The sequence below is a fragment of the Tachysurus vachellii genome, chromosome 11 (genome assembly GCF_030014155.1).
Source record: "Tachysurus vachellii isolate PV-2020 chromosome 11, HZAU_Pvac_v1, whole genome shotgun sequence".
Taxonomy (NCBI): domain Eukaryota; kingdom Metazoa; phylum Chordata; class Actinopteri; order Siluriformes; family Bagridae; genus Tachysurus; species Tachysurus vachellii.
This window is the reverse complement of record NC_083470.1, coordinates 23,992,622-24,012,638: the sequence shown is the minus strand read 5'-3', so window position 1 is coordinate 24,012,638 and position 20,017 is coordinate 23,992,622. Positions and strand designations below refer to the sequence as shown.

At 43.5% G+C, this 20,017-nt stretch overlaps 1 protein-coding gene across 1 annotated transcript in view; it reads left to right on the top strand.

The window, feature by feature from the left end:
- gpat2 (glycerol-3-phosphate acyltransferase 2, mitochondrial) overlaps positions 1-20,017 on the top strand; it is a 148,068-nt gene that overhangs the window by 112,503 nt on the left and 15,548 nt on the right. Inside the window, exons 4-11 of the mRNA XM_060882518.1 lie at positions 1,664-1,774; positions 2,314-2,387; positions 4,215-4,325; positions 6,159-6,263; positions 6,950-7,049; positions 8,313-8,446; positions 12,795-12,894; positions 18,611-18,799. Of these exons, the coding sequence (XP_060738501.1) occupies positions 1,664-1,774; positions 2,314-2,387; positions 4,215-4,325; positions 6,159-6,263; positions 6,950-7,049; positions 8,313-8,446; positions 12,795-12,894; positions 18,611-18,799 (924 nt within the window). The remainder of the gene's footprint in view (positions 1-1,663; positions 1,775-2,313; positions 2,388-4,214; positions 4,326-6,158; positions 6,264-6,949; positions 7,050-8,312; positions 8,447-12,794; positions 12,895-18,610; positions 18,800-20,017) is intronic.

The following is a 20,017-nucleotide window of genomic DNA, read 5'->3' as shown; positions in this document are numbered from 1 at the left end:
CGTGATTGGAATGGCTTAATGCTGTCAACTCCAGAGACGATCAGATCCTTGTCGTCTCCAGACCAGCGTCTTCTCCTAATGTGGAGATCGATATCAGCCTGAATCGATGACATCCTCAATTGAGATTTGGCACTGGAAATGATCCGGCAGGACGCAGCCTTCTCCCACCATGAGGCGACTCTTCACCCGAAGCTCATTTCTTCCGATTCGGTATCATCATCGCCTGCAATTTTCTCCTCAGAGCTGAGTGGGGGATGAGCGAGGGGAGGGAAGGGATATGGATACGGATGAGGGAGAAAAAAGAGATGGAAGTCATTGTGCTTCAGTAAAGATCACTGACTGCTTATTGCTTTGAGCGATGCGTTTTATCTCTAACTGAAGAGTTTAGCAGTAAAGCCTTGGCCGATTCACATCGGTGCACCACATTCAATATTTACCATCGCTGTGCCTCAAACTAAAAAGATGGAACGTTAAAGATTGGAGGTTTAATTCACAGTGCTGGTTCTTTTAAATCAGTGCCAGTGAAGGAGGTGTGGCCTCTGGAAAGGAGGTGTGGCTTCTGTCGATCTCTGTGATGGATGTGTGGCTTTTTAAATTAGGTGTGGCCTCTGTCAGTCTCTTTGAAGGAGGTGTGGCCTCTATGTCAGACTTTTTGAAGGAGTTTCTGTGATGGAGGTGTGGCCTCTGTGATAGCGATGTGGCCTCTGTGTCAGTTTCTGTGATGGAGGTGTGGCCTCTGAGATAGAGGTGTGGCCTCTGTGTCAGTTTCTGTGATGGAGGTGTGGCCTCTGTCAAGTTCTGTGATATAGGTGTGGCCTCTGTGTCAGTTTCTGTGATGGAGGTGTGGCCTCTCTGATGAGGTGTGGCCTCTGTGGTGGAGGTGTGGCCTCTGTGTCAGTTTCTGTGATGGAGGTGTGGCCTCTGTGATAGCGATGTGGCCTCTGTGTCAGTTTCTGTGATGGAGGTGTGGCCTCTGAGATAGAGGTGTGGCCTCTGTGTCAGTTTCTGTGATGGAGGTGTGGCCTCTGTCAAGTTCTGTGATATAGGTGTGGCCTCTGTGTCAGTTTCTGTGATGGAGGTGTGGCCTCTCTGATGAGGTGTGGCCTCTGTGGTGGAGGTGTGGCCTCTGTGATGGAGGTGTGGCCTTTGTGTCAGTCTCATTGATGGATGTTTGTTCTCTGTGCCTGTTAATCTTATTGAAGGAGGTGTGACCTCTTTGTCTGTCCCTATGAGGGAGGTGTGGCCTCTGGGGGTTTCACTTCCAGTGATGTAGACGTGGCCTTTCAGTATGTTTCAGTTCTGTTAATGGAGGCGTGGCTTCTTTTTTTAGTCCCAGAGAAGGCGGCGTTCTACTTTAGACAGCTAACACTTTAGCTCAATACTGAATGGTGTCATATGCAATCATCAAGCATCTCTTGCAACTAGCATGTTGCTCCTCTGCTCTAAATGCACCTCATAAACACTGAGTGATATATTTCACTGGTATCGTGTCTGAAGCTGAGACACACAGCACCTACTTGGCAGAAGGGTTTAGACAGTTTTAGTTCACACTTTTAGCATCATCACAGCTTATTTCACATCACTGGCACACGGGCAACTCTGACATGTAGCAAGGGACAAGATGTCTGATGTTTGTGTTTACGTGTGTGTGTGTATACTGTAGTTATCCTGGGGACTAATGATCAGGAAGAAGGTGAAAGGCATGGCTCCTTCTCTTGGCAAATTCAGGCCGCTGGTGGGACAGTGCTGCCATCAGTGCACCCCGGATAGTCTGGTGAGTATGTGTGTGGTTGTTTGTCTCTTCTAAAAGGCTTATTGATTAGGAGTGCATTACCACGCCAAGGTTTGGCTTGATTATTCCGGCCACAGTTTTTTACGAGGAAAGACCTAAAAGTTCCCTTGAATAAGGTTTTAACTGAGAGCAACAATTACAGGAGAAGAGGAAAAAAAAATCACAGACTCCGGAAATCCACAGTCCCACTCGAGCATGAAGCAGCGGATGACTAATCTCAAACGCAGGAGCTTCAAATCCCAATGCAGGCATCACTTGTGTGCTGCTAGAAAGTGTATGTAATGGAGCTAGAATTAGGTGGTTATTGGTTCAAATCCCCAGGCATGAGAGCGTTTTAATCGGAGCGAGCCGAGCGAACACGAGGGAGCTGAATTCGATCCCGCTCGGTTAATGTAAATCGATCCTGGGGATAAACACGTAGTGCTGATGAATAGGGCAAGTCGAATTTGAGCCAGACGTGAATCTGAATCAGACACGAATCTGATTCGGTGCGAGCCTGATGTTTCGCTCCTGTCTTTCAGGGTCGGAAACTGCTGCAGAACGTTCCTTCTCTTGGCTTCCAGAACCTTCTGTACGTAACGGAAACACACACCAGGTAAGATCCGGACACACGTGCAGCTTCAGAAAGAATCCCATAAGCTTTAATAAAGTTTCCCAGTCGTCGCGGAAACACTCAAAAACCTACGGCCGACTTTTCGTCCTTCCACGTTCGTGCGTCGATTTTATTCGAAACATTTTAAATGATCGGTTTTTATTTGAAAACAAAATCATATAAATATTTCACGTTCCTGTTTAGAAATCTCGCCCGTCGGTTCTTTCCGCTCCCCTCATCCTTCTTGAGATTTTGAAGAGCGTAACGTAGTCTGTTCTCGTCGGCGTTACTATGGCAACCTGGGTTCGGACGGAGTGTTTCTAGTACAGCCGTGTGCGTCCGAATTCATACACTCCATTAAAGGAGATAAATAAGATTTAGCCGTCGCACATCTCGAATCCAGAGACAAGAGGCTCTTTTTGTGCCGGGCGTTTAATTTCTTCTCCGTTTGATTTCCTCTCCTTCGCTCTTTTCCAAAGCGATGAAATTCTCCTGTTCTTGACCAGAGAGCTTTCTTCTCAATCCTGTCTTCAACCCCTTAATTTCTCGCCCGGATTCATTTTCACACCACTTCAGAAATCTCTTCTTAAACTTCCCGTCCAGGCAGCTGATGTGATCTGACTTCCGAGGGACTAATAAAACGTTCATTCTTTGCCGTCGTGCAGACGGAACGGCTTCAGAGCTCCTCATCGTTGATTCTATTCATTGATTATTTTATTTTTTTTTTTTTTGAGTCTCCGCAAATGACCTGGTGGGAAGACGGATTCTTTTAAAAGCCATCGTCTGTCTAACACGACACTTTAAATATCTCCAAACTGTTCGATTAGATTGAAATCCGGTGAGCGTTAAAGCCATAGCATACGATTTGCGTGGTCTTTTATTCTCAGCCAGTTCTGACGATGTGGGCGGGAACTTTGTAGAAGAGACCACACCCACCAGGGTAGAAATATAAATGCTTGAATAAGAATTCATTCATCATTCATTCATCTTCTACCGCTTATCCGAACTACCTCGGGTCACGGGGAGCCTGTGCCTATCTCAGGCGTCATGGGGCATCAAGGCAGGATACACCCTGGACGGAGTGCCAACCCATCACAGGGCACACACACACACACTCATTCACTCACGCACTCACACACTACGGACAATTTTCCAGAGATGCCAATCAACCTACCATGCATGTCTTTGGACCGGGGGAGGAAACCGGAGTACCCGGAGGAAACCCCCGAGGCACGGGGAGAACATGCAAATTCCACACACACAAGGCGGAGGCGGGAATCGAACCCCCAACCCTGGAGGTGTGAGGCGAAGGTGCTAACCACTAAGCCACCGTGACCCCCCTGAATAAGAATTACGGAGAAAAAAAAAAGAACTACGGTTAATTTGCTGTAAATTTGTTCTCCAAGGAAGCAAAACCAAACAACACCAACAATCAAAAGTAAATGCCCCCCATTCTCAACCCCATATATACAAGGCAAGTTTATTTATACAGCACATTTCATACACAACGGTAACTCAAAATGCTTTAACATAAAAGAAAGTAAAACAATCATGAAAAAAAATAAATAATCACAACAACAAAACAAGGAATTTCAAAACATTTAAAAATAGATTTAAAACAAAATTAAAACATTATTAAAAGGATCATACATGGTGCAATCAGTTTGGACGTACTGTAGCACGGTAACAGTTTTTTTTTCTGTTACAGTATCTGTCGCCAACCTATAGATTAACATCATATAAAAAAAGCAAAGTGTTCAGCAAAAGTAGTTTGTGCTAATTTTATCAGGTTAGACATGTTATGTTATCTTAAGCGCGTGTGTGTTGTAGGTATCGAGGATGGCTGGTTAGAAGAGTGTGTTGCGTGCTGTTTATCTGCAGCCGTAACGTCGACGCTGGTCCTGCCGGAGACAGGCTGCTGCGGATCTGCGACACAGACAGGTAAAAATGCGACTCGGTCTGTTTCACTGCTAATCCGAGGCCAAAGCTGAGCATCTACAGTAAGCGACCAGTGTTTTGCTTCAAGGGGCGCCGATGGTAAATCTGTCTAAATACTGTAAATACACAGCACGCCGCTGACGTGTCGAGTTCTTCCTCCTGCCCTCGATACAAACATCACATCAGTCGGTCAACTCCGTAATGATTGACAGCTGCTCAGGAGTTTCAAACTCCTATAGCCGACGTCTGCGATATTTCATCTCGTCTCGATATACGCACTCGGAAGCTGTGTTGTCATGACAACCTCATTCCCATGATTCCTTTTCAGGATTGCAGAATAAAAATCCCTCAGCGTTTGTTGGATGTCGCGTTTGTCAGCGTTTGTTGGATATTAGACACCTGTATATTTAACACCGGAACCGAACGACAGATAAAGCAGGTGTACGGAAAAGCGGTCGCTCTGCCGTCTCCAGATCAAATCCCGACGACGCCACGGCTGTCGTCTGTCTCCCCTGTCAATCATGGCTGCCCTTTGTCTTTGTCTTTTTTTTTTTTTTTCTTTTTTTTTTTGGGACCGCCACCTTTTCTTCTCCCTCCCTTCTCGCCGTAGGCCCTGACTTCATTTCTTCCTCAACATTTTAATAACCTTTAATGCTCTGAAGCAATCTTCTCACCTCTGAAGGAGGTTTTCTGTTTCTTCGAAGACAGAAGCTTCTCAGAGACACTGAGTGTGTTTGTGATGCTGAGCAGAAAACATTGTGGGCTTTGTGTGCAAAAGGATACTGTGTGTGTGTGTGTGTGTGTGTGTGTGTGTGTGTGTCTGTTTGCACTACATAGTCATATTGTTCTTATATCAGTTATCTCATATCTCCGTGTGTGTGTGTCCGTGTGTGTGTGTGTCTGTTTGCACTACATACAGTAGTCACATTGTTCTTATATCAGTTATGTTTCATATCTCCGTGTGTGTGTGTGTGTGTGTGTGTGTGTGTCTGTTTGCACTACATAGTCATATTGTTCTTATATCAGTTATGTCTCATATCTCCGTGTGTGTGTGTGTGTGTGTGTGTCTGTTTGCACTACATAGTCATATTGTTCTTATATCAGTTATGTCTCATATCTCCGTGTGTGTGTGTGTCTGTTTGCACTACATAGTCATATTGTTCTTATATCAGTTATGTCTCATATCTCCGTGTGTGTGTGTGTCTGTTTGCACTACATAGTCATATTGTTCTTATATCAGTTATGTCTCATATCTCCGTGTGTGTGTGTGTCTGTTTGCACTACATAGTCATATTGTTCTTATATCAGTTATGTGTCATATCTCCGTGTGTGTGTGTCTGTTTGCACTACATAGTCATATTGTTCTTATATCAGTTATGTCTCATATCTCCGTGTGTGTGTGTGTGTGTGTGTGTTTGTGTGTCTGTTTGCACTACATAGTCACATTGTTCTTATATCAGTTATGTGTCATATCTCCGTGTGTGTGTGTCTGTTTGCACTACATAGTCATATTGTTCTTATATCAGTTATGTCTCATATCTCCGTGTGTGTGTGTGTGTGTGTGTGTTTGTGTGTCTGTTTGCACTACATAGTCACATTGTTCTTATATCAGTTATCTCATATCGCCGTGTGTGTGTGTGTGTGTGTGTGTCTGTCTGTTTGCACTACATAGTCACATTGTTCTTATATCAGTCATGTCTCATATCTCCGTGTGTGTGTGTGTGTCTGTTTGCACTACATAGTCACATTGTTCTTATATCAGTCATGTCTCGTGTGTGTGTGTGTGTCTGTTTGCACTGTGTGCGTGCGTCCGTGTGTGTGTGTGTGTGTATACAGGGTGAAGCGGATCCTTGCTCCACAGATCAGTGTGAAAGAGTGTGTAGACGACACCAGAAGGATTCTGACTCTCACCGAGACGTTTCAGTCTCCGACCCTGATACGGTTTGAACTCCCTCAGAACCTGCACACAAAATCATCCAAAACTCTAAATACCGGATTTTAAACAATGATTAACGCTGCAGTCGTGCTTATTGTATTTAATGAACTGACTGACTGATTTCTTTCTCTTTCTCTCTCTCTTTATTTTTTTTTAATGAATTTACTCCATCATTTCGTTAGTAAACTGCCCAGAGTTTGCTTTATATTGTATAAATTGACATTTTATTATTCTTCATTGCGTCTTTTTTTTTTTTATTATTATTATTACTTTTAAAATTATTCAGTCAACTGATATAGTTGTACATTGATTTATTTGTTTGTCTGTTTATTTATTTCAGTATAGTGATGTCAGATTTATTAATGGTTCATTGATATGTATTCATTTAATATTTCGTTTACTTTTACACGGTTTCAGCTGTTTGTTTATTACACAGTTATAACACTGTTATTATTAGTAATAGTAGTAATTAGTAGTAATTAGTAATATAGATCATTCAGTTTTAACTCGTTTCGATTTAGCATTTTATCTGTATTTAATCCATGTGATTAATTTCCTCGATTATAGATTTAATCAGTAAAATAGGACCAGCATGTGGACTAAATGTGGTAACGGTGTATTTTAGCTGCTCGGTCGCCGTGTGGCGTCGAGTCCTCGGCCGTTTTGACTCTCTGCGTTCTCGCTCCGTCAGGTTGGTGAGCTGGTTGCTCTTGCGCTTCTTCTCTCTGATGTTCTGCAGCGTGCAGGTGAACCTCAGCCAGATGACCGCTCTCCACCGGGCCAAAGAGCTGGTGAGCTCCTCGTCACACTCCTCCCTTCTTCTCTTCCTGCATTCGTCCCGTTCTGCATTCTTCCGTTCCTTCATATCACCGTCATTTAGAAATTTAGAAATGCGACGCCACGGTTTTATTCCGTTCAGGTTGTTTACTTTTAAAGTCCGACCCTAGTTCAGTTTGCCCTCGTTTCATCCAAACCGTTTGCTGAAATGTCACAGGTTCGGATTTTCGGCGGATTTACGTATCAAAGCCTTTCTTTTCAACACGAAGAATATGCGCTGGATTTGTTCGTTTTAAGTGATTTTACTTTTTTTTGTTTTTTTTGCATTAGCTGTTGAGGAGCCGTGACTGTAGTGCAGTGCTGATGGACAGCATTGTTAAGTGTGATGGAGTGCAGAAAGATGGAGCGATCGTGATTGTGGGGGTGGTGGTGGGGGCTGTCGGGGAGTCGCAGCACTTCAGGAGACACTCGGGTGAAAATAAAGAGAATCGCACTTCTTTATGCTCTTTGTTGCTTTCGGGTCCTTTTCATCTGTCCAGGTGCAGCGTGCTGAATTATGATTTTTTTTTTCCAGTTCACAAGGAGAACTTTCTGTCCTCCAAACTTCTGGTAGGCAGACCTTTCCTCCTCTTCATCATCGTCGTCGTCGTCATCATCGTAGTCATCACATCCAGCGTCTGACACTGAAACATTACACGCTGAAAAGTTTGAAGATTGATTATGTCCAAAACAAAGGTTCTCTGTCGGTCGATACTAAAACAGCGTCGCACAAATACACTGTCTGTTATATACAAGATCAGCCAATCACGTGGAAGCATGCAGACGCAGGTCTGACGCTGCACGGTGACTGATTAGAGTAGTTCAGGATGAGGCACCATGCTGAGATGAAGAGCTAAAGAACAGGCTGTGAAACTGGACAACCACGAGACGTCAGATCATCAAGTAAAGTTGATAAACATGGTTTTAGTTCCTTACTAATTATAATCCATCAGATCGGGACCTGCATCTGCTTCTTATCTGGTTAACTGCATGGCTGTACATTATGAACGGTCTTGTCTCAAGGGTTCATCTTAGGTTATTATTACAGACCAATAACGTGTGTGTGTGTGTGTGTGTGTGTGTGTACATATATTGGTTATTTCATGTGTATAAAGTGTTTGTAAGTAGACAAGACTGTCAGTGCGGTTTGCTAATATGTCCATCCACAGGCTGTCACACACTCGGCCATGAAGTGCCATTCACGTGTGTGTGTGTGTGTGTGTGTGTGTGTGTTGCAGAACATCCCGCTGATGTACGTGTACATTCGTCAGAATGTTGTTGATCAAGCTTTGATCTCTCTGACTCTTCTCTGTCACAACCTGAAGGTTCCCTACAGCGTCTATCCAGCTCATGTTCACAACAGATGGATGAGGTAAACACTCTCTCTCTCTCTCTCTCTCTCTCTCTCTCTCTCTCCCTCTCTCTCAAGCTCTATAGCTCTCTCTTTAGCTCTCTCCCTCCCTCTCTCTCTCTAGCTCTCTCTCTCTCTCACTTTCTCTCTCCCTCCCTCTCTCTCTAGCTCTCACTCACTCTCTCTCTCACTCTCCCTCTCTCTCTCCCTCCCTCTCTCTCTAGCTCTCTCTCTCTCTAGCGCTCTCTCTCTCTCACTCTCTCACTTTCTCTCTCTCTCTCTTTCTCCCTCCCTCTCTCTCTAGCTCTCTCTTTCTCTCTCACTCTCTGTCTCTCTCTCTCTCTCTCTCTCTCTCTCTCTCTCTCTCACTCACTCTCTGTCTCTCTCTCCCTCTCTCTCAAGCTCTATAGCTCTCTCTTTAGCTCTCTCCCTCCCTCTCTCTCTCTAGCTCTCTCTCTCTCACTTTCTCCCTCCCTCTCTCTCTAGCTCTCACTCACTCTCTCTCTCACTCTCTGTCTCTCTCTCTCTCTCTCTCTCTCTCTCTCTCTCTCTCTCTGTGGGGCTTCACACCATTCCAATATTCAGTAAGATGTGATAAAGGCTAAGGAAAAAGTTCACATCATTCAGGAACCTGGGGAATGGAATGGGTTTTTGGAAAGAAGGACTGAAGGATGGACAGATAGATAGAGAGATAAACAGACAGGGAAACAAGATTATCTTAGATAAATGGATGGGCAGGTGGCTCGGTAGATGATCATGGTAGATAAACAGGATTACATCGGATATATGAAGGAGAGAGAAAGTAAGAAAAGGGAAACGGATGGATCGGTGTCTAGACTAGCCATGTGTGTAAAAAGTCTGTACATCTGTCTGTCTGACTCTGTATTTCCGTCTGTTCCTCCATCTGTCTGTATATCTATCTTCCTGTCTATCTGTCTATTCATCTGTCTAAACATCCTTTGACAATTTTGTTGTATATCTGTCTGTCTGTCTCTCCATCGCTGTACATCTACCACTTTGTATATGTTTTTTTCTGTCTGTCTGTCTGTCAGTCTTAACAGCTGACTGTCTCTCTGTGCCGTTGTCTCTCTATACATCTGTTTGTCTGTTTATCTAGCTATCTCTCTGTCTGTATGTACAGTTGTCTGTCCATCCATCTATCTGTCTGTCTGTCTGTCTCTACAGCTGTCTGTATAACTACCTGTTTGTCTGTACAGCTGTGTCTGTTTGTGTTTCACTGTACAGCTGTCTATCTGTCTGTATAGCTGTCTGTCTATCTGTCTGTGTGTCTATTTACCCGTCTGTCTATCTGTCTGTACAGCTGTCTATCGGTCTGTACAGCTGTCTGTCTATCTGTCTGTGTTTCTATTTAACTGTCTGTCTATCTGTCTGTGTGTCTATTTACCCGTCTGTCTATCTGTCTGTACAGCTGTCTGTCTGTCTTTACAGCTGGCGGTCTATCTGTCAGTGTGTCTATTTAACTGTCTGTCTATCTGTCTGTACAGTTGTCTATCTGTCTGTACAGCTGTCCGTCTGTCTGTACAGCTGTCTGTCTGTCTGTACAGCTGGCTGTCGATCTGTCTGTGTGTCTATTTACCCGTCTGTCTATCTGTCTGTCTGCCTTTACAGCTCTCGGTCTATCTGTCTGTGTGTCTATTTACCTGTCTGTCTATCTGTCTGTACAGCTGGCTGTCTATCTGTCTGTACAGTTGTCTATCTGTCTGTACAGCTGGCTGTCTATCTGTCTGTGTGTCTATTTACCCGTCTGTCTATCTGTCTGTACAGCTGGCTGTCTGTCTTTACAGCTGGCGGTCTATCTGTCAGTATGTCTATTTAACTGTCTGTCTATCTGTCTGTACAGTTGTCTATCTGTCTGTACAGCTGTCTGTCTGTCTGTACAGCTGGCTGTCTATCTGTCTGTGTGTCTATTTACCTGTCTGTCTATCTGTCTGTGTGTCTATTTACCTGTCTGTCTATCTGTCTGTGTGTCTATTTAACTGTCTGTCTATCTGTCTGTACAGTTGTCTATCTGTCTGTACAGTTGTCTATCTGTCTGTACAGCTGTCTGTCTGTCTGTACAGCTGGCTGTCTATCTGTCTGTGTGTCTATTTACCTGTCTGTCTATCTGTCTGTGTGTCTATTTACCTGTCTGTCTATCTGTCTGTGTGTCTATTTACCTGTCTGTCTATCTGTCTGTACAGCTGTCTGTCTGTCTGTTCCTGTAGCCACACAGCTCGTGGTGGCTAGCTCTCGCTCTCTCTCTCGCTCTCTCTCTCTCTCTCTCTCTCTCTCTCCCCCTCCCTCCCTCCCTCCTGTCTGTCTGTCTGTACAGCTGTCTGTCTGTGGTGGTGTAAATCATCTCAATAACACACATCATGTTGTTTCTTTCCTTTAATTTGTCTGTAAATTTGTGCCTGTACTAATCCAGGCAATCCCAGCCGGCATTAGCACGATAGTGAGCTAACTGCAATGTATTATGGGTAATAATTCCACAGCCAGAGAATAACGCCTTGTGCATATTCAGATTCCTTTGTCCAAACGTCTCGGTACAGTGAATTCTACACACCAAATAAACTAGTTAGGCTTCGTGCCACGTATTAGTCTCGGAATCTCTTTCTCAGCGTAGAGACTTAAACTTTATCACCTCTGTAAACGACGCAGTAACCAGTTTTGCTAACAGTAGATTATTTACTGGTTTTTGGCAGCCACGTCAGGCGAGCGTTGTCAATTTGGACGTGTCAAGCGCTTTTTAAAGTCACACATCGAGCCAAGCAGGAGATCTGCATATTAAATAGTGCACCGGTGTGTGAGGAGATAACGGGAGGATGAAACATAAAGCCTACGTGTTTATTGTTGCTTGTAAATGAAGGCCAGCTGTGGGGAGAAAAGAAGAACGTGTTTTATATCTGAGGTCATAAGACTAATTAATAGCCACTTATTCAGTTCGTACTGTGGAGAGTTCTTAACATATTCACAATCTCAAGAGCATTGCATAAACATGGCTTAATGTGGTGCTCCTGCTGTGCGCACACACACACCCACACACACACACACACACACTCTACATAGATATATGTTTATACGGCATAAAAAGAGCGATCTTTAGCCCGCAAACACAGAAAAGTGGCTTAATGGATGAAAGGATCATGTCAATAGACAAAGAGATGGAGAGATAGACAGATTGATAGACAGACAAATAAGCAGGATTATCTCAGATGGGTAAATATATGGACAGATGGAGTGGGAGACGTCTGATTAGTAGACAGGATTAAATCAGATAAGATAAACAGACAAATAGAGGCCCAGGCTGAGGGGTGGATGGATAGAGGGGCAGAGAGTGAAAACAGGCATAAAACAGACAGACGAACAGGACAGCATGCATGCACAGTTATGCAGAGGTACACATATGGTAGGTGGACGAAAGGATGGAAAGAGAGAGATTTAGAGATGGGTGGATTTGTGGAAGGAAATGGGTAATAATTATGGGATGGATGGATGAATGGGAATGAATGGAAGGATGAATATAATATGGATGGATGCATGGATGGGAATGAATGGAAGGATGAATATAATATGGATGGATGCATGGATGTGAATGAAAGAATATATAAGATGGTTGGAGGAATGAATTATATGATGATTGTTATTAGATAGATGAGCTGATGGATGGATATGATGGATGGATGGATAGATGCATAGATGGATGGATGGGTGCACAGATGGATAGATGCATAGATGAATAGATGGATGAATGGGAATGAATGGAAGGATGAATATAATATGGATGGATGGGAATGAATGGAAGGATGAATATAATATGGATGGATGGGAATGAATGGAAGGATGAATATAATATGGATTGATGGATGCATGGATGGAAATTAACTGAAGGATGAATATAATGTGGATGGATGGATGAATGCATGGATGGATACGTGGATGGGAATGAAAGAATATATAAGATGGTTGGAGGAATGAATTATATGATGAATATTATTAGATAGATGAGCTGATGGATGGATGATAGATGAATAGATAGATGCATAGATGAATAGATGGATGGATATATTAAATAGATGCGCTGATGGATGGATAAGGTGGATGGAACAATATATTGGTGTATAGATGGAAAGAGTGTTTTACACTCTATCCATCTGCACTCTTTTGGGGGGGTGGATGGATGTTTGGATGGATGGATGGATGTTTGGATGGATGGATTGATGAATGATGGAAGAACGGAACTCTCACCGTGTCCTTGAGATAAATCGCTCTTAGCAGACAGCAGCATTGTATCATGTCTTTGGTTGTTAAGCACAGTGTCAGTTTGGGTGACGGCACACTGCAGTAACTCTGCTTTTTTTCTTCTCAGGGTTATCCTGCAGCAACTGGGCATCATTTTTCTCCCTGATCACGCAGCCACGGTGCAGGAGGCAGAATCCCACAGCCTCTACTCTCCCGTCATGACCTCGGTAAGTCCTACAGTCTCTGCTCTTGAAACTCTAAGCATCACGTTTCAGCTGCAGCTGAAAGAGTTTTGACAGTCGAGCGACTGTGAAGGTGAAGGCCATTCTCAAACAGAGGTGTGTAAAAAGCCTGGTTTAATCCTTTCTGTCGTTTCTCAAACTACGAATGATGTATCGTGTTGATGGACGACGTCGGAGGTGAAGTAAGTCCTGCTATTTGGGATCGGTGAGTTGTTAAGAAGTTTGAGAAGCCCTCAACGTGCTCCTGCGGTACTCAATAATTAAATATATAGGAAACCTTTGGGGAAATAAATTGCTAGAATTCGTTTCAAGAAAAGTCCAACTTTTGGACATTAATATTTACGTTCATTCAGTCTGGGATGTGCAGACAACATGCTGAGGAGGTCACTTCAGATTCCTTTATCCCCAAACCCCAATTTACAGCTTCTCCTTGAGACATTTCCAAGCCAATCGTGAGATATGTTCTCTCCAGCCGGTCCGGAGAGTTCCACAGGGTTTCCGCACAATCTGAGACTCCCAAACCACCTCAGCTTGGACTCGTCTCTGATCAGAAAAGCAGTACGTCGTTCTTTTTCAGGACACTTCCAGATGCTTCAAGAAACTTTCTTCAAGAAACTCTGTGGAGGAATCTTTAGGCTAAACCTTTATGGATTAGGCTCTGGATTGGAATGGCAAGGACTCAGCACTGGCAAGATGCCATCGTTGGACCCTTGAGCAAGACCTCTGTCTTCTCCAGGGGCGCTATGTCAAGGCTCCTACATAACTCCTAATCTGGGATATGTGAAGAATAGAATATTTCCCTGTGCTGTAATGTGTGTGAAACAAATTATTAAGACCCCAAGATTGTTAAACTCCACCACCAAGGGGGCAAGGTCTATCCCCCTTACCCGAAGGAAGCAGCATATTCTTCTCGAGGAGATTTAGGGCTCTGCTTTTCATCCCAGATGCTTCACAATCGGCATCAAAACATTCAAGCGCATACAGGAAGTCTGGTTTGAGTGGAGTCGGGAAACCGGACACCTCTTCACAATCGGCAGTGTCTTGATATCCCGTCCATGAACGAGACACACCCTTGACTAGAGTTGGGTATCAAAAGAAATTTTCCGGTTCCGATCCCGGTTCCAGTTCTGCCTTACGATTCCCGGTTCTGATTCCGATTCCATAATAAAAGAAATGTGAACAATAATGCACAATACTGAAACAATTCCATTTGTGTTTATTAATCACTCTTTAAATATTTTAAACAGAGCATTTCAATTCATATCAATTTAAATTGAAATAAATCCAACATCAAATTTAACATCCAGAATTACAACTTAGCAAAACAGCTAGCAATTTTTCTGAAGAAACATTAACACGTCTGCTTTCTCTGGGAGAAGACGAGACCTTTCCTGGCTTATTGTATCTCCAGCTGTGGAGAAAACCCTCTCAGAGGGGGGAGATTTGCTTCATTGTTGTAGCTTTGGAAATGAATCCACATTTTTTTAGCAGCACGAGTGACTGATTTCTGTGGTAAGCTGCATTAATTTGGTTGCGTGACTGTAAACAGTGTAAACAATTAATATTCATGAGGTAAGACATGGCTATTTAAAGTGAAAGTTCCCAGCGCTTTGCCCGTCATCGCATCAGAACCGCGTTTGGAACCGGAACTTAAAAATTCCGTGCGGTTCCGGTTCCTGTTAAAAAACAGAACCGGTTCTGAATAAGAACCGGTTCTCGGTTCCCAACCCTACCCTTGACAAATTTATCCAAGCAACGCCAACACATCTTACCTGGATACCGTACCCAGTATTCCCGCCGTACCTTTAACAACAGACCTTGAGCCGCAAGATCAAACACCTTCTCCAAATTTACTAGCATACTCCCACGAGTCCTCACAAATCTGTGCAAGACTGAACAACTAAACTGAACCCTCTTCCTGAATCCTAGATCAGACAGAGTCTTCTCTCCAGGGGTCTCATTTAAAGTAGAGGGCGTAGAACAAGTTCTGGTTTGGAGAATATTGTTATTTATCAGACATGCACATACGTACATCCTGCAGGTTTAAACCGCTCGGTAGCTTTCTATTGGGACCACGTGTCAGAATGTTGACGTGAAATATCTTTACTCCGTTGTTGTCTAAGAAATAATTACAAAAGCAAAAAAAAAAAGGCAGTCGACCCTGAAGTCGGAGCCGTTTCGCACGACGAAAGCATCACGCGTTTCACTCGGATACGTTCGATAGTCAGCGTTCTATTCTGACACGGACGTCGGTGGTTAGCATCTGGAGAAAACAGCTGGAACGCAAAGCACAACACTGACAACACCTTCTATTTAGAAAACTGTAGGGTGCGTGTGTGTGTGTGTGTGTGTGTGTGAAAATTAGTTAACACGGCGAACAGCAGGAGCGGGTCAAGACATATGTGTGTGTGGTTACTGATTGATTCACACTTCAGAACACAGATGGAGGCGGGGACTGACATTGAGGAAGTGTGGCTTTAGGCAACATCTCACTGCGCTGTGTGTGTGTGTGTGTGTGTGTGTGTGTGTGTGTGTGAGCACCAGATGGTGTTAACAGACTGAAGATCCTTTTTGGTTGCGGGTGTTTTTTTTTTGTTTGTTTCCTAGATCTGAATATAGAGATTAATTTCTTTCTCTCCTTTTCACTTTCTCTTTATTTATCTTTTTTTTCCTCAGGACACAGTTTATCCGGTTATACGTCTTTAACTGCAAAGATCTTCACCGCTCTGTATAAATTTATTCTGATCGATCTCCTATTTCTTTTCTTAAGGAGCAAAGCTTTATTTTATTTAATATTATGTAGACAATGTCACCCAGTCATGCACACGGGTGGCGCGAGGGTTTAAAACAGTGCTACGTGTGCGTTTTATTGACTTTTTTTTTAAAATTATTTGTGATTATCGATCGAACAGCAAGAAGAGTTTTTAACCGCAGTCAATTTTCTCAGCATTTCATATTTGAGCAGTGAGACTCTGGTGCTGAAAATATCATAGGATGCACAGAGGATCGATTTGTTTTGATCGCAGTTGATGATACGTTTAGAAATATAATGTACACAGAATCTAAAGTACAGATACAGCTAGCCGATCGATTAGAGTTCTAATATAAGATTTAGACTAGCGATCGTTTTTGTATACGTTTTCCTCATTTTAAATTCAGTTTTATTTGTATAGCACATTTAACGTTAGACACGTCTGAAAAAGCAGCTTTCCACGACTCTAAAAATAAGAATAACATTTATAAATTAAACTTCCATATACATTTATCCCTAATGAACAAGCCTGAGGCAACGGTGGCAAGGAAAATCTCCCTGAGATGACACGAGATGAACCTCAAGGAGAGTTTTTGAGCGACTTATAAATCAGTGTCATTTCTGACTTCATTATAGGGCCTTTTTACACCCGGTCACTTCGTGTGTTGTCTCTGATCCGATAGCTATCTGATTTGTTAAAACTGTTCCATTTACATCAGGCCACATAAACGCGTCTCGGCGAATCGGATATCGATCCGATCTTTCTACTCTCTTTGCAAATATGCAAATGCAAATATATTTTACCTCATTTCCAGGGTAATTGAAAAGGAACACACTTTGGTGTATGCGGTTTTCAGAACGCGATCAAAAAGAAGATGAAAAAAGCTTTTACTGTATGCTGCGTTTTTGCTGATGGCAGCAGTGCGTTTTAAGACCCGACGAGACGCCTGGGTGAAAGATCACCTGCGAGTGACGTACTTCCGTTTGGGAGGAGTAAAGCGCTGACGTATGTGGCTTGAACAACCACATTCATTTACACCTGTCCAGTTTCATCTGAAACGCGTCCCAGACCACCTCCTGAAGGGGTTTGAATGATCAGATTTATATTCGTCTCGAAACCGTTTCGGAGGGCATTTAGACCTGGTCTTTTTACCATCGGATAGCTATCTGATCACAGAAAACACATGAAGTGACCAGGTGTAAAAAGCCCATTAGATTTAACACTAATTCCTTCATGCAGAAGCCATCGATAATTAGCCGATCTGTAGCCGATCAAATAGGGATGCTAGTTGCGGCTTGTACATGTTTTTTTCTTCTTCTTCAAAAACAATAAGGCATCTAGTCATGCTGGTTGTGGCACTTTGTGAAACGCATCAGTGAAGAGAAATCCTGTGTAAACGATGCTCTAAGAGATCTCTATATTCCTCTGTCCTCTTCCGCTCCCTCACTCTTTGCACAACTTCTATGTATTCCTCCTTTTAACTACGACTGTAAGCATTCAGCATTCTGTACGTGTAGCTCGGATCCCACACACCGATCGATTTTATTACGGCGAGATTGCGAGGCTCGAGTCAATAAGAACCGAAATTTAGCTTTTTCGCACACAGGGATTGTGCTTATGCGTTCAGAAAAGAAACTCTGAAGCCGTCTTTGTCCTCCAGCTTATTTCTCAGCTTTGTCTCATTATTATTTTCATTATCTCTCTCTCATGCAGAATCATATTCAGATTTAATCTACTTTTTATGTTACGACCCTGAGTTATAAATGAGAGTAGGAACATAAAAGTGGATCCATTGTGTTGTAGTAAACCTGCTGCTGAGGACACGGTAAGACAGAGAGACACTTCTGGACTGATTTATTAGAGCCTTTATTGTGAAAGATGTGAAAGATGGATGCCGTAAATTCACAAATGCTGTCACTTTAGCTGGTTTTAATGGATTTAATCCTGCTGGAAGAGCAGGAAGTGTTCCACAAATGATACAGCAGGCTAATCCTGCACTCTTAGCTATCTCTGCTAAAGCTAACTCAGTAACAGGGGCAGCATCTGTGTGGCAGTAACTATGTGGCAATGGCAGTAGCTTGTGGCAGCAACTAATTGGTTGCAACAGTAACTAGTGGCAGTAACTAAGTGGCAGTAACTAGTAGCAATACTTAGTGGCGGTAACTAAGTGGCGGTAACTAAGTGGCGGTAACTAAGTGGCAGTAACTAAGTGGCAGTACTTAGTGGCGGTAACTAAGTGGCGGTAACTAAGTGGCAGTAACTAAGTGGCAGTACTTAGTGGCGGTAACTAAGTGGCGGTAACTTAGTGGCGGTAACTATGTGGCGGAAACTACGTGGTGGTAACTAAGTGCCAGTAACTAGCAGCAGTACTTGGTGGCGGTAACTAAGTGGCGGTACTTAGTGGCGGTACTTAGTGGCGGTAACTATGTGGCGGTAACTACGTAGCGGTAACTAAGTGGCGGTAACTAAGTGGCAGTAACTAGTAGCAGTAAGTGGCGGTAACTAAGTGGCGGCACCTAGTGGCGGTACCTAAGAGGCAGCAACTAAGTGGCAGTAACTAAGTGGCTGTACTTATTTAGCAACGGCGGTAACCAAGTGACAGTACATAGGTGATAGTACTAACTAAGTTGCCAAGGCAGTAACCAAGTGAGAGCAAATAGTGGCAGGGGCAGTAACTAAGTTGTAATGGCAGTAACTAAGTGGCAGTATCTATACAGTATTTTATAATTTGAACCTCATTGCCTACAGAAGGGCAAACCGTGTAACCAATCATTGGTATATATATTTTTAGTTGCCTGCAGAAAACGGGCATGACCGAGAAGAGAGGCATTCACAAAGCAGGGTATCTGTCAGGCGACGTTATAGAACTGCTGTGAATCTGATCGGCGCTGTAAAGCCATCGCTGCTCCTGTTTCGTCGATTGCACTTAATCATTTTTTCTTTTGTAGCTGGTTGGCGAGCTGCTGAAAACGGGTGAGAGTCTCAGCGTAGGTGTGTGTGAGGACAGCGCATGTGGAGGACAGTGGCTTGCTCGGGTCCGTCAGGCTGTGGCCGAGGGTCTGGTGCCGGATGTGAGCCTGGTGCCAGTGGGTATCTCGTACGACCACCCTCCTTCATGTCAGTCCACATCTTCACAGGTACAAATAAATCTATCATTTATTTAGTTGGTTTTTTTCAGTTACTTAGTTTTCGGTAAAAAAAGTAAAAGCTAAAAGTAAAAGTAATAATGCAGACTGCTGTGTGAAAAACACCGAGATGTACATCAACAGCTATTGCTTGTGACTCGAATTTCTTGCAGCCAAGGACACTTCAGGTAAAATAAGGTAAAAATGAGAAATGATCCTCAGCCATTACAAATCATTCTGGCCAAAAAAAAAGTGCATGCAGACAATATCATTATCAACACAAGAACACAATACAGGCAAATTTACCGGCTGGAGTTTTATAGTTCGTGTATAATCCTCTGCACCCGAGCTGAATCCTAACAGGGAATCCGTACTCGTGATATTCATCCACCACGCTGATCTTTTAAAACTTTCAAACTTATTAAAACCAGCGTTCCAGCAGGACCGAGTCGAAGCGGTGGAGTAATAATCGACGTTCTGGCCGACTGGCCGTTATCCAGATCTACTATTGATGAAAACAAATAACGCATGGTCACGTTTCTGTCACCGGTGACAGCAGCTCCCGGTAATTAAAACAGCATCATATTTCGAGACGGAGACGTCGATATTTAAAGGAAATGCACAGCAAGCACTACGTCTCCTGAACAGCGTGTCCCCTCGCCAGCTCGGCCCATCGAGGGTAAAGCAGTTTAATTTTGTTTTAAATTACAGTACCAACACTGACGCGTGGCCTGGACATGACTGGAGATTGTGCTGTTAAAGGAAATGATCCAAAATACTGCTGTATATCAGCTATTCATTTTTATCACAGCTTTCAAGTCTTTGTATATGTTGTTACTAAAAACCGTTGTTACTCCGTCCTGCGGTTTATGGGGGAAGTCGTGGCCTAATGGTTAGAGAGTTTGACTCCTAACCCTAAGGTTGTGGGTTCGAGTCTCGGGCCGGCAATACCACGACTGAGGTGCCCTTGAGCAAGGCACCGAACCCCCCCAACTGCTCCCCGGGCGCCGCAGAATAAACGGCTGCCCACTGCTCCGGGTGTGTGTTCACGGTGTGTGTGTGTTCACTGCTGTGTGTGTGTGTGTGTGCACTTTGGATGGGTTAAATGCAGAGAACAAATTCTGAGTGTCGGTCACCGTACTTAGCCGTATGTCACGTCACTTTCTTTCTTTCTTTCTTTCTTTCTTTCTTTCTTTCTTTCTACAGAAGCAGTATCATGTTAGAATTAAC